Source organism: Catharus ustulatus, chromosome 1 (assembly GCF_009819885.2).
Source record: "Catharus ustulatus isolate bCatUst1 chromosome 1, bCatUst1.pri.v2, whole genome shotgun sequence".
Lineage (NCBI taxonomy): Eukaryota > Metazoa > Chordata > Aves > Passeriformes > Turdidae > Catharus > Catharus ustulatus.
The window spans coordinates 48,994,295-49,008,777 of NC_046221.1; the positions used below are offsets into that span (position 1 = coordinate 48,994,295).

The following is a 14,483-nucleotide window of genomic DNA, read 5'->3' on the forward strand; positions in this document are numbered from 1 at the left end:
GCAGCCTCCAAGGGCAGATCTGGAAGCCGAGTCATATGCTGTGTAAGCACAGTGGTACAAGGGTAAGTGCACTGGTAGACTCTGGACCTGCCTACCCAGAGGGAGCAGAGTCCAGGCTGGTCCAACTTGAGGCAAGGAAGGAGAGACTTGTCACTTTGGAATGAATTTGGAGAGGATTTCTGATTGCAGGCATGCTAGTAAGTATACAGAAGCTACAGTCACATTTTTACAAGTAAAGGAAACAGAACAAAGTGACAAAGGCCTTGATGTGCATACTGCCACCTCAAGTCTAATGTCAAGTACTAGATGTACTGCTCCTTTAGTATGTGCAAAGACAGAGCCCCATTCAATGCTCTTAGGCTGATGTAGTTGTCCTTTAATCAAAAGGGGACAACTGCAAAATACAAAGTCAGACTGCTGGGGCCACAGTGGCACAGGGTACACAGTACTTGTTTCCCATCAGAACCTATCATTCACTTTACTTTTTATAGAAACAACACCCTGATATAAGTAAAGAGAATAAAGAGTTGAGTACTGTACATACAGAATTGATGTTTTAAAAAAATCTTAATATTTTATTTATTTTCTAATATTTTCCTTCTGGAATAAAAAAAATAACAAAAACAAACCCCTGTCTTGCATTTATGCAGGAAATTAATTTTGAGCTCATTAATTCATATTAAGAAAAAACAATTTCCTTTGGGAAAGCATAACTCCTTTCCTGAAATTAAAAAAAAAAAAAGGCAATAAAATGTCACATCGCATCACATGTCTAAGTATTTTTCCCCTAATCTAATATGCAAAATATGACAGCAGTACCTTATTGTAGGCTAGTAAGCACTTGCTAATGTAATTAGACAGCAAGCCCAGCTGCCCAAAGGCCTCGTTCTCGCAGCAGTGGCAGCCTGAGCAGCCACTTTGTGCCCTGCTCAGACATAACCCATCAGCGCGCGCTCAGCTGCAGCACTGCTTATTAACGATTACACATCTGGCTGTAGGGAAAGCCTCAGAAGGATCTACTGAGACCTGCCCAACCCCAGTGGGGTTTACTTATTAACAAATAATCAAATGGAGAACTGGAATTACAGGACACGTGGCACACAGGATTGCCTTGCTCCTGGTCATATCAGCAGTTGTTGCTACTGTCTGCAAGTGGAGGGAAGGGCAAGAGGGCCTTTGCTCACGGCTCGGATTCCCTGGCATAGGAAATGTGTTTTCTAATCTGTCAGCTCACCGGCTTGCATCAGTTACTCTTGTACAAATAACACATTAGATAGTGCATTTTTCAGATAGCTTAACACTACTGGAAACCTCCTATGTCTCTCAAGACACGAGTCTCTCATATGAATGAAGGAAACTGCCATGAAGGTTGTGTCTCACCTCCTTTAAGGAAGTAATCATTGTTGGTGTGAATGTGGGGCTAAATGTTAGGCTGCCTTCCTACTTCTACTGAGTTACATTCCCTGCTACACCATTATAACTGCACAAAGCAACCATTTTCTACCTAAAACAATAAGTGCATGTATGTGCCTCTCACAAGGATCATTGGGTCATAATCTATCAATGCCTCTTTCTTTAGATAATTGAAGTAATGGATGTATACCAGGACAATACAGTAAACACACTACAAAACAAGAGATGCTGTATTTTTCCTGTAGTAATTGTTCAATAGAAGCCTGTGTTCATAACTTTTACAGAATTTTATAAGCACTTGCTGGTGAATGTGGTTTTTTCTTATTGCTGCAGAGCACTTTTTTAAAAAAGCAAATGGCAAAACTTAAAAGGGGGGGCAAGAGGTGAGCATTTTATCTTGCTTCATTTGCGTATCTGCAGAATAATCTTGTAGGTGGCAGCCAAAGACAACAGGCATGATGCAGTAGTAATGATAGAACAGAATAATAGAATGCCCTGGGTTAGAAGAGGCTTTTAAAGATCATCTAGTTCTAAACTGCCTGCCATGAGCAGGGACAACTTCCACTAGACTGGGTTGCTCAGAACCCCATTCAATCTAGCTTTGAACACTTCCACGGATAGGGCAGCCACAACTTCCCTGGGCAGCCTGCTCCAATATCTCACCACCCTCAAAAAATTTTTTTTTCCATATATCCAAACTAAACCTACTTTCTGCTTGCAGCCATTTTCCCTTGTCCTGTCACTACATGCTCCAGTGAAAAGTCCAGCTTGTTTTTGTAGGGTCCTTTAAGGTACTGAAGGCTGCGATCAGGTCACCCTTTTCAGGCTGAAAAAAACCAGTTATCTCAGCCTTTCCTCACAGGAGAGATGCTCTATCCTTCTAGCTAGTTACTCTGTGTGTGCTGCTTGTGAGTTTGCAAGGGTTGTTCATGACAGCAGAAAAATATTATAAATAAAGGTCTGATTCTGGAAACATTTATTCATGACTTGGTATGTTCCTAAAGGACAGGGTTGACAGACAAGACAGATGTGACACCTGATGCCTCACATTACTGTTAGCATTTGTATTACTATTGTTTCTTGTGCTAGAGAACAAAGCAAAATGGCAGCATTTACAAAGAGATCATCATGTAAGGTCAACAGGTGTCCAAGAGGCAACACAGTACAAAGACAAGAGACACTTCTGGTCAACATGAAAAGCAGGGGTCAAAGAGTGGTCAAGATGCTGGTAGGTATTATTACAAATCTGAAATTTAAGGATGGGTTTGAAGGAGGCTGCTGTGCTCATTATTCCCTACTGAGCATCCTCAGCCTCCTATCTTGCAAGAGTTGGACTGTAGACAGGAGCAGAAATTTAGGACTTCACCCAGTTGGTGTAAAAAATCTGGTTGGTTTGGCAAGACATTGCTTGGTACACAAAGACCCGTCACACTTGCACAGAAGATCCAAAGGATGCTAAATACATTGCTCTGACTGAGCAAGCCTGATTCAGCCTGGAGATGCACCATGTGCCCTACAAACCCATTAGGTCTCATGCTGGACCTAATGCTGTGTGCAAATTCACCTAGTGAGTCACGTCTGCTTGCATTAAAAGAAATAAAAAGACAAAAGAGTCTTCCTATGTCTCACTGGCAAGGAGAGACTGAAACTGGCTAGGCTGGTTGGGAACCAGCCTGCAGGCAACCCTAGTTAGCAGATTTTCTAAATAAGGTGAGTGGGTTTTATTTCTGTATCTGAAGACAAGAGGGACAGAGATGGGGGTTGAGTTATGGCAGGTAGCATCCTACATTTAAATTTGCAGAGTTTTTTATTAATTTCACAAAAAGCAGTCACAACATTGTATCTTCCATATTCAAATAAAATAAATAGAATCTACAGAATCCCGAAACTTACTTGTCAAGTTCAGTTTTATAAATTTCAATGACATTTAATGAAGCCTTTGCTTTTGAAGAGGAGCAACAGATCACTACAGGAATGAAAAAAGTTTGGATTTATTATATTGTACACAGAACACAGTATTTTTCAAACCTCAGGGACCCATTTGCATTTGCTTTATTTCTCCAAATGAACACAATTTTACAGAATCTTCCAAAGCCTGTGAATTGCTGTATGAAAAGAGACACCCCCCACACTGCTGTTCACAGCCCAGAAAAATGGGACATTAACCTCACATAAAACCTATTGGTTTGCATCTTGCTTCCTCATTAAGCCTGTGCCAGTTTTGCAGTAGGTTTCAAAGGTGCAAGCTCAGTTTTATTTTTCCAAGAATCAATCCACAAAGTAATGTTTTACTTAAAAGAGAATTCCTCAAAATCATTATTTCCTACTTGAAGATATCCCCATCAGTTACACGCGATTTTCTCAGCATTACATATCTGAAAACCAAGATCAATTTTTTAAGCAATGTGAAGCCTTTCTACAAGAGAGAAAACAAGTATTATTTGTATTGTTTGTTTTCCCACAATGTATTTTTATGGGAGAGCTATGGGGACCATATTTTGCATTCAGTGAACACCTTCTGTGGTGTATTCAAATAACCACAAAAGCAATGCAGCTCTATCTCATCACCATGGACGTTACCACCTAAACCAACCAGAAGAAAGAAAGGTTATTTCTTACCTCATCCATTGTAAAAGACATGGATTTATGAGATAACATTTGGCATCCTGTGAGTCAAGATAATAAAAATCCCTTTTCCCGGGGGAACCAAGAACCACAGTACATAGTAACACTTTGAGTTCTTAAAGAGTGCTGAACTACATTGTGAAGGGCTGCATACCCTTCTGAAAAGATTATGCATTTTCCTTGTTGTCATAAAACGTATTTGTTTATCAAATGCTTAAAAAAATAAAATTAAAAAAATAAAGTACATTGGAAAAGAATTGGATGGAAGTCTATGAGAAACAAAGGCAAATTTAGTGTCTTTGTTGTTGCTTCTGCCTGCCTGGCTATGACTGCCTACAGAAACACTGCATTATTGAAAAATTTCCCTTTGTTGCTGAAATGAAAGTTGCTATTTTCATCCTTCCAGTACCAGGGCATGATGTTAAGATGTACTTTTAATAATGGCAGCAACAAATTATATAATAAACGGTAAATTAAAGTATTTTTACGTTTTTGCTAACCATCTTTCCCTATTAGAGAAGTGCACCATGTCTCATGTGAAAGAAAAGGCCAGGAAAGGACCATACTTGAAAATCCCTGACACGAAAGTATGCTAAGTTTCAAATAGCAAATCATAAATACAGATCTCCAGTATTCCAGTTTGGGCATAAAATACCCCAGATTTTAAAAGGCTCTTGGAGCCTTTGGACAGATACCTGTCCAAAATGCAAAACTGAAATACAACATTGAGAGCTCTACTGGAATAGGAAAGGCAAAAAACATGTTCTGCCTTTCCTGGAATCCATGTTTTCCATGTGACAGTAAATCCATGTAATTTCTGTACCGCAGCTGACGTTTATCTCGCCTGGCAGCAGCTTTTCCGAAGAGCCAATTCAGGGTCTCAGGGACGTACTACACCAGCCCAGGCGGTAGGGCTCGGAAGTGGGACTTCCTGGGCACTCAAGCATCCTTCGGCCCCCTAGAAGGATTTTACCTAGTGCCTGCCAACAGGTTTGGTTGTGTTTTGGTTGTTTTTGGGTTTTTTTTCACTAAGTCCTCATTCATTACGGGGCACTTGGGACCCAAGCGCGACTATGGATGGGGAGCGAGCCGAGTGCCGCAGCCCGAGGCTCCCCGAGGGCAAGGGCGGCTGAGGGCCTCCTCCCTCGCTCTGCCCATGCCAATGTCGCACTCCCGCCGGCGTGGGCGGGAAGCCGCAGGCGGCGCAGAGGCCCCGGCCCACCTCGGGGCTCGGCAGGCACCCACGGAGCAGCATCGCTCCGAGCATGGCCCCGGACAAGGCGGAGGCGGCGCCACCGCCTCGCCCCACGCGTCCAGCCCAGCAGACATCTTTGTTAGGGGCAGAGCCCGGCCCGCCCGCCATACGGCCTTCGTGCTCCGGCAGCAGGCTCCCGATTCCAAAATGGCCTCCGACCGGTCCCTCTGTTTTCTCGCGCGCCGCCGGAGGAAATAACAGCGAGACCGACCCCAAGCTGGGAGAGGAGGGGGACAGACGGGGAGACCGAGCCGGGCGGAGGGGCTGAGCCGGAAGTTGCTGTGCCCTCGGAGAGGCGGGCAGGGAATGTGTGAGGAGCTGGGCGGAGGTGGCGGAGGAGAAGGAGGAGGAGCAGCAGCAGCAGCGGAGGCGGGAGCAGAGCCGCTAAATCCTCCGGCCGCGGGAGCGCGTAGGTGCTGTGTGCGGAAGGGCCGTGGTCCCTCGGCGGAATCGGCGTAGGGGGCGTTGGAGAATCGCCGCTGGGTTGGCTGGCGAGAGGCGCTCGGGGAGGAGGGGGCGGCCTGCTCAGTGCCGCCGCGGCTGAGGGAGGCAGGGCGGGAGGACGAGCAGCCAGCCGGAGCCCAGCGTCAGCAGCGGCTGCAGCACCGCCGCCGGCCAGCGCCATGGGTGAGTCTCCAGCCCGGGGTCGAGGCGCGGCTGCGGGGGGAACGTGACAGTGCGAGCCTGTGGCCATGGGGTCTCCGCGATGAGCGGTGTCGTGGGGGGTGGGGGGGATACAGCGGGCACCGCCAAGGCTCCTGTCCTGGCGGCCCCGCCGCGGGGCCCCCCGTCCCTTTGGCCGCCCCCCGCCTTCTTCGTCCTCCTCCTCAGATGCGGCTCCAGTCCCCCTCGCCGCCGCCTCTCCCCCGCACCCCCCCTCTGTCACTTCCTGCCTCGCCGAAATTGTATAATGCCTGCGCGGGGCTCGGGGAGCCGGGCGGCGAGAATGCCGGAGATATTTCTTCTCCCTTGCTTTTCTCTCCTTCCCCCTCCATCCCGGTCCCTCCTCCCCTTTTTCTCCTTTTGCACCCAAATTTGGAGGGAGGAATTTATTGCTGCAGGAATTAATGCAGCCTTTCAAATATGCAAGAGGGGAGCGGGTGGGACTAAAATCGCGGGAGGAGGGGGAAGAAAGGAAGGGGGCGCCCGTACTCGGGTGGGAGCGTGTGTGGCAGCAGGAGCCCGCCAGCCGCCTTCTCGCTTCGCTTGCTGCCTTCTCCTGCCTTTTTCTGTATTTTTCCCTCCTTTCTCTCTAGGGCATTTTTGGAGGGCTCTATCTCACTTTGGCCTGGCTTTTATTGGCCCCTGCACGGGCAGCCGCCCGTGCTGCCTCCCCAGGCCCAGCCCGTGTCCCTTGCAGCCTCGGCCGGTCGTTTGTAAGAAGGAGAAAGTAGAAATTACAGTTTTCGAATAGTTGCCCAGGGACTCTATGTGAAACGCCTTTTTGAGCAGTTTCTGTTTGATCTGCTGGCTTACCGAACCAGTCTTGCAGAATAAATTGGAGGAATGCTTGGTGTTTCAAGAGGGTGGCTGGGAAAAGGGACGATAATGCACGAAGATCGTTTTTTTTAATAGGTGACTTAAAAAAAGCAGCTAAGCTTATTTTAGCGTGAAGTCGTTGGCTTCACGCTGAACCAGTTATGTGCAAATGTAATTCCAAGAAAAGACAGCATTCAGGAATCTTCCGTGTGCAATTTGTGTGCCGCCTCCTGCAGATGAAATATCGCTGAGCAGAAGACTGTCAGAACTACCCATTCACTGGATTTTTTTCCTGACCATTGTAATCTCCCTCTGACTGACAGTGGCTTCAGGTTGTGCTCAACCTGAAGAAAATGCTTCTATGTGCAGAAATACCTATGGTCTGTATCATGACCAAAAAAATGTCAGTTTGTGAAAAACATGCAAGTTTAGTTCCCATGAAAATTAAAAAGGGCCACTGCTGTGTGTCTGGGCTTAAAAGGTAGACCACACCTTCTTATGGAAGTGAGGGTTTTGTAGTAATAGTTTCTCAATGCTAAATGATAATTTTTATTTATGACTAGAACTTTCATTGAGATACCAAACTAATATTATTTCTTGATTATAATACTGCATATATAAAGTTGTTATCTGCTGAAATGCTGGGAAATAAGGGAAGATTTATTTTTGTGTAGTGTTTAGCATCTTTCATTTGATACCTGCCTAGTTTGTGGGATTACTGTAGCTGTTGATTTGTTAACATAAGAGCAGTAATTCAATCTGACTTTGGATGACTGCATTTTTATTTTAAGCTGACTTGCGAATAACAAAAACCAATAAACAGAATTTTTTTAGTGGGTTTCAAGAAGCCATTGCTTTAAAGGTTAATTGCTACTTTGTCTGTGTTGAAACCTGAATAGAAATCCAAGTGCATCGCCTGTTTTTGTGCGCTACTATGGAAGACAGGGTTGTTACTTAAGTAATTTTGAAATTGAAGGAGATGTAACAAAAACTGTGCATATCATCCATGCACTGATAACAACTCACAGCGTTTCCTTCTATTTACCCATAAGGACAAGTAAGTGGTCTCAGTTAAAACAATTCTTCAGATACATACTTATTGCATGTGTGTTTTTGTGTACATGGATAAAAACTTGATTGTTTATCTTGTGCAGAAATGGTCATAATTATCTGCTTTGTAAGCTGTAAATGCAAGAGATTTTTCTTTTTTCACGCATAGAAATGTCTAAACGTGCACAGCAGTTTTTTTTTTCTTTAACTGGCTGTCAACTTAGTGGTATTTAGTCTCTTCCAGGCAGGCTCATACTTCATGTGCTTTATTTTCTTCAGTTCTAGTATCTCAGTGCTGGTGCAGTGGTATTTTTATTAATGCCTTAAAATACCCACATAAAATACCCAAGATATCAAATAGTTACAAAATGTAATGGCTGCAGATTCAAAACCTCATTTTAAACATAAAGTCAGTGAAGGAAAATTTGCCTCAGAGAAGGTGTAAGGAGAGAGGGCTGTAGTATGACACACATTTTTTGCTTCAGTTTATTGCCAAACTATTCACTTAACTTGTCTAGACCAGAGATGTGTATGTATGAGCAACGTTCTGTTTTCTGTAAGTTGGTACTCCAGCTCCTGAAATGAACTACTTCATTGCAAATGTGTGCTCTGTAATTAGAATGGCATTTAGTCACCATTTAAGTAGTTTAGTTAAGCCTCGTTTAAATTAGTAATTCAAATTTGGGGTAGTGTTAAACTGTAGGCAGTCAGAAACTATTCCCTAGGAGACTTTGAACGTCCTGAACTGATATTTGTAGACTACATGTCTTGCAGAGGTGGAGATGGTGGCACAAGGAAGGTAAAGGCATTTCTCAACTGTGAGGGCCAGGAACTTGGTTCACAGAAACCAGTGATTTCTTGTTCCCCTTGGCAGAGTGAGTTTCATGTATCAGGGATAAGTCAAATTTTTTTTCCAGCCCTGATTTAATAGCTGCATACTGATAACTCCGTAATGTCATCGGGTAGCTCTTTTCTATTCTGTGGGATTTTTAAATAGGGAAGAATCAAGTCAGTATTTACTTTCATAACTTTATTATAGCACAGCAGCCCAGTGAAACCAGGTATTGGCTTCATTGGATGGACATGGCTGTGAAACTCCCGTTAAGCTGTGGCATCCTTACTTTACATTAAAAATCAAAAAGTAACCAGTAGGTTCATAAGCACTTCAGAAGCCAATATGTGTCCACTTTCCTTTAGACAGAGTTTGAGTTAGAGCAGTGTAAACACATGCCTGACTAAACCTCGTTCTGATGTATGTCCTGGACTTCCTTGCCCCTAAAACCACTTAATCTTCTGCTTTTTGTACATTGGTGCTATTCCATGCTTCAAATATGCCTTACAGGAACCTGCTGGTTGCATGGGCTGGCAGGACTGCTGCTCAGTCACTGCCCAGCAGCCTTCTCACGGGGAAAAGAATACTTCTATATCTTATTTTCAAATGGCTGTTTGTGTGGCAGTTTTCATGCCACATTTCTGTCATTCAACACAGTGATAACTCAGTGTGCATTTGAAAATAATTTTAGAAGTGGTTTTGCTGAACAATATCACTCTGGGTGTTACATTCAGAAACACTTAAACTAAAATAGCACTGAATTATTTCTTAGTGGCTCAGAAGATTTAGAAATTTTTTTTGGTCAACATTGAAAATAACACCTCCAGATACAGCTTTTTTTGTTATTGCTATTATTACTCTTATTACTTTATTAATACTTGTGTGCTTTTTATTTTTTAATCTGAATACTTAAGGTGTTGACTTTCAACCAGGGGAGGATTCATTAAAGCATTAGGTAGACCGCTTCCCATGACCCATTGTAGCTCTAGGGGGATGAGTATGAAGATACAGCACATAGTTTTGGTCTCACACTTATAAAATAGAGCTTTTTAAATGGAAAAATGGCGTCATACTCACAAAAGATGTGAGACCTAAAGAAAAATTACTTTAGACTGCTCTTTTGTTTGACAAAAAAGATCAAAGGATGACAGTGGTCTTTAGAAGTGTGCTCTTGAAGCAGAAAATACCCCATACGAGACTTCGTTCCAGTGCTGTGGGGTAAAGCATTATAGGAAAATTACCAGAAAAATAGAAATACAAACTAGGTATATGAGGTGTGCTCTTCAACATTGTTGGTGAATGTTGAGCTACGAAGTAGTAGTTTACCAAATTTCTATCAAAACAGTCTTAATGTATACAGAAAACAGTCTATCATACAATGACGTTATTACAAAGAAACCTTTCAGAAAGGCAACTGAAGTCCTTGATGGCAGAATTTCTGGAGTGACATTTGTCTGAAAAAGCATTGTAGGTCATTGGAGTTGATGCTGAGAAAAACGTAAGATGGTGTGAAGGTTGGTACTGCTGCCAGTGATTGCCACAGATTCTTAGAAGAATAATGCATTATATGTCACCTGTTTTTATATCTTGTGCATTTGAAAGACTATTCATGTAATGATTCATATTGAAATTTAAATAAAATGAAACTTGTCCTAGTGAGGTCATCAAAATTGCCAAGAATAAAGTTAACATTAACATAAAGCTTAAATCAAACCTTTTCTGGTGTTGGCCAGTTGTGGTGTTTTAATTCCATTTATGTGTAATTCTGTCACAGTGTGCAGGAAATTCTAGTGTGCCCAGCAGTGTCCTCTGCTTTCCATTTTGTTTGTAAGAACCTTACCATGTGATTTTATAGCTTAGACTGGTATAACTGGACTGCAGTTGAAAAATCCTGTCTTGATTGTGTGTTTTTTCTATGCACAGTGTAGGAAAACTTCCAGTGTTTGCGTAGTGGTGTGATTAGATGAGCTTGCTGATGTAATGGAAAGTTAACCTTACAGTAGAGTAATTTTCAGCTGGGTGTGTGAGTTAATCTCACTTGTTCAATGTGCAGTTATCAGAACTGATAGGAGGGCAGCCTGAGCTCACCCTGGTGGTGCAGTTCCTGCATGAACCTGTTGTCCAGCTGCTTGAAAGGAGGCAGTTCAGCTGCCTTGCCCACCCTGGTGCCTCTTCAACCCAGTAGTGAGTCGGTTCATGGAGCTCAACTCATATTTTGCCTGTTTTTCCTTCCTCAAAATGATTTTTCTTTCTATTAGTTGAGCTCCCTAAACCTTTTATGTTATATAATCACAGAAGTGTTGACATGGAAAAAGAAATGCAAGTGGGCTCAAGGCAAGAGATGGAACTTCAACTGACTACTTGGGCGGTAGAGAGATACATGCAGCCTTGGTTTAGTGTGTGCTTTAGACTGGTGTAACATGGCACTGTGCAAAGAGAGCAGAGCTTGATTTTCTGTTCCCACCCAAGTGCTGAATCTTAATGTAGGCTGGCAAGTTGCTGTGTTAGTGTGCTCAGAGACACTTGGTAGTTGATCTAGTTGTACAACTTGTTTATATGCATTCTACCAGTGGTTGAGATAGGGAAGGAAGAAGATTGTATGCTGTAGGAGGAATTAGTGCTAGTGGTTGAGAATGTAGTACTCTCCCCTAGGTGAGACCTGGTGACTTATTTGAGGATAAACACAAGTGGGCAAAGTTTAATGGCTTTTTTTTCAGCTCCTGTTGCTTACTCCTCGGTCACTGTATGGGTGAGGTGAGGCTTTTTATTACAGGCTGATGAATCTTTGCCTATGATGTTTATGGTAATATATTAGCATTAGACTTTTCTAGAGTGGCTTGCAAAATTAAGGCCCTCATTAATGATGGCTGTAGAAATCTCACAGTGCAGAGGATCTTGTAGTGATGACCAACCAGATCCTGACTGTGGTGGTACCTTGAGATACCAGTTTTAGCTGACTTCCTGTTATTTAAAAAAAAAAAAAAAAGAAAGAAAAAAAAAAAAGGAGGCAGTTTTGAGGCATTAAAACTGTTGCTGGAGAAATGTAATTCTCTGGAAGCTTTCTGACAGCCAAGGCTTTTCTGAATATGTGATCTTACCAATATGCATTGCAGTAAAATTCCAGATGCTGGCGTAAATGTAATGTAATGCTTTCACATTTGGGACAGTGAAAATTTCCGAAGTGGAGTGATGCTAAGAAACCCATCCTCTTATTTCTCCCCATCCCCTGCTTCTGGGAGCAAACATGTCCTAATTGTAGTTAGTAAAGGTGTATTAACTAACCAGGAGGTTCGTGATTATCTTAGTTTCTTCTTGGGAGGCTGTGCCAGATGGTGTTAAATCAGTGAGTAATCCCTTGATGATGGGTCAAGGGAAACTATACCGTTGCCTTCTGTGTTCTTTTTTTTGTAGCACTTTGAGAGAGAACTTGGAGGAGAATAGACTGCAAACTGCTGCAATATGGTACTAAAGTTCACAGTCACCTCCTACTGTTCAGCTGTGCCAAATATTGACCTTCAGTGCTCTTATTTGCAGTTCTGTGGTCATATGCAAACCAGTAAGTTCTCAGAGCAGTGGAAAGAACCTGCAGTTTCTGTGTGAAAGACTGAAACCATGAAGAGCAAGACCTTAAAGAGACTGGGACAAATACCATAGTATGTGGTTGTTAGTTGTACAGTTGAGGATTGTGTATGAAAGGAATTTCCTTTTCAGTTAAAAAAAATGGCTAAATGTTACAAGTTCAAAGCAATGCTGAAGACTAAATTCTTGAAGGGAGGAGAAGCTAGGGGTAATAAGCTCCATCCCATAAAAATTTGGCAAGGAAAGCTGGGAATTTCAGCAGGGAATTTCTCCTTACCAGCAGTAACAAATTTAGCAAGTTAATTTTTGAGCTGGGTGGTGGTATTTCTTTTCATGTCTTTTAATAGAAGGAACTCTGTAGAAGGTCTTTTGAGGTTTGTTGTGTTCAGAATTCTTGAACAGTCGAAATTTTCAGCTGGGGAGTTCAAAATTACATTAATACTCAGTATTTTATGTAGACCAAGTTATTTCAATGTCAATATGTTAGTAATGAAGGGTCACTCATGTGTTGTTTGTCCAAGCACACACAGGAGTTGGTTTGGAGAAGACTTAGTTATTAAGACACAGCTTCTGCAAACAAGTGTTAATGGATGGCCTCTAACCTGATCGCTGAATGATTTTCACTTGCCCTTGACCTTGTGATCTGCTTGCAAGGAATCCAGTGGTCCTCCTATGAAAACCTGACTCTTTTTTGGTATGTTAATTCTTTGTCACTGTGGGCATCAACAATGATCCTGGTTTTCCTGTTGTTTTGAATCGTGTTTCTGGTTGTGACTGAGTACTCTGGTGTGGCAGCAAGGTGTGGAGAGGATTTAACTCCCACTTGAAAATTTGGCAGAGCCAATCATGCAGGATAGCTGCTCAGCTAGTGTACATGTTGGACCATGTAATGCATACTCTTCACAGCCAGCTTCCTCACTAAAGCAAAAAACAAAAGGATTTGGGGAGTTGAGAAACCAACAGCTTTGGTGCTGTTAATCACTGGGATTCAGGTGTGGCTTCACACCTTACAGTCTTTAAATTTGTCCTCCCAAAGCAGTTTGCTGATGATTTGGTTGCTCTCAGATGTGTTGCCTTCCTCTTTGAAAAACATGTGCACTAAACACCAAGTTGAAAATTAAATCTTTGGCATAGAGTAAATGAAATAAAACTTTACGATTTCTAAATGTCAAACTATTTTACAGATGAATGGTAGTTTTGCCAACTCTATATTGCAACAGTCTTAATATTAAACCTGGATGGTAAATTTTACTGTAGATATGGACCATTCTTTGTATCAGTTGTTATTGCAATTCATACAATCTTAACTTATTCTCTTCCTTACACAGTAGTTATAATGGGTGCTATCTTTCTGTAGTATCTCTCTAGCTTGAAATAAATAAAGATAATTTAAAAAAATGCAGCCAGCCAGCCATGTTTCATAACATCTAAGTTTAACAAATGGAGTGATTTTTAGTACTTGACTTGGCATAATTCTTTGAAATAACACTTGGGTCTTCTTTTAATCATCTTGGTCTTATTAGAATTCTTTATATTCTAAATAGAGAACTCAGTGTGGAAATAGTTAAAAGGTAAAATTCTCTAAGTATTAGTAATGTAATAATATCCCTACAGACTTCTCTCAAGGTTTGATGAACCTTGTAATAGAAGTATTGAAACACAAAAATATGATTTCAGCATAACATGAAAATTATAATTAAAAAGCCTAAATTCTGTGTTTTGGTATCATTAAAATATGCTCTTATAGGGGAACATGGACTCATGCCTTAAAATTTTAGCTCAAAATGTCTGTCATGATAAAACCAGCAGGACTTTTGAAAGCTTCTGTATGGCAGAGGGCAAGTAGTTCAGCATTGAAACTAGTACAGGAAAATATGAATATACAGAAAACCAGATGACTTCCATATTGGAATGAGTTGCATTCACCATACAAAAATGTATGGTGAAAGCCCTTCACCCTAGTTACAGTAATCTCATGATTATAAGCTGCACCATTTTGACTAAAATTTTGGTCCCAACCCAGAAATGTGGCTTACACTCAGGAGCAGCCAGTATATGAACAAAGTTCTGAAATTTCCCAACCTGGAAGTGCGAGCCACGGTGCTGAACCGAGCACCTGCCAGTAAAACCTGGGATTGCGCGATTGTTGCAAATTGGTTACAGTAATTTCACGACTATAAGGCGCACCCTTTTGACTAAAATTTTCCCTCAAACCCGGAAGTGCGCCTTATCTGATGTACAAAGCGGCGA

The 14,483-nt window shown here is 42.1% G+C and overlaps 2 protein-coding genes across 6 annotated transcripts in view; one reads left to right on the forward strand and one right to left on the reverse strand.

The window, feature by feature from the left end:
• The first annotated feature begins 4,908 nt into the window (after nt 1-4,908).
• The window catches only part of SEPTIN7 (septin 7), an 88,317-nt gene continuing 78,742 nt past the window's right edge, over nt 4,909-14,483 (forward strand). For 3 of the 5 annotated variants that reach the window (XM_033083776.2, XM_033083647.2, XM_033083935.2), the window contains exon 1: nt 5,638-5,920. In XM_033083776.2, the coding sequence (XP_032939667.1) occupies nt 5,917-5,920 (4 nt within the window). In that variant the 5' untranslated portion in view covers nt 5,638-5,916. Of the gene's footprint in view, nt 5,029-5,637; nt 5,921-7,496; nt 7,499-14,483 lie in introns of those variants that run through there. The other 2 variants (XM_033084009.2, XM_033083854.2) reach the window with 2 other exon arrangements.
• Nucleotides 5,373-5,918, reverse strand: LOC116992793 (formin-like protein 18). Its single transcript, XM_033052804.1, has one exon. The coding sequence runs from the start codon at nt 5,916-5,918 to the stop codon at nt 5,373-5,375; it is 546 nt and encodes a 181-aa protein (XP_032908695.1).

Excerpts from the sequence above, each read along its gene's own strand:
- LOC116992793 (XM_033052804.1), bottom strand. The coding sequence starts at position 5,918 with ATGGCGCTGGCCGGCGGCGGTGCTGCAGCCGCTGCTGACGCTGGGCTC.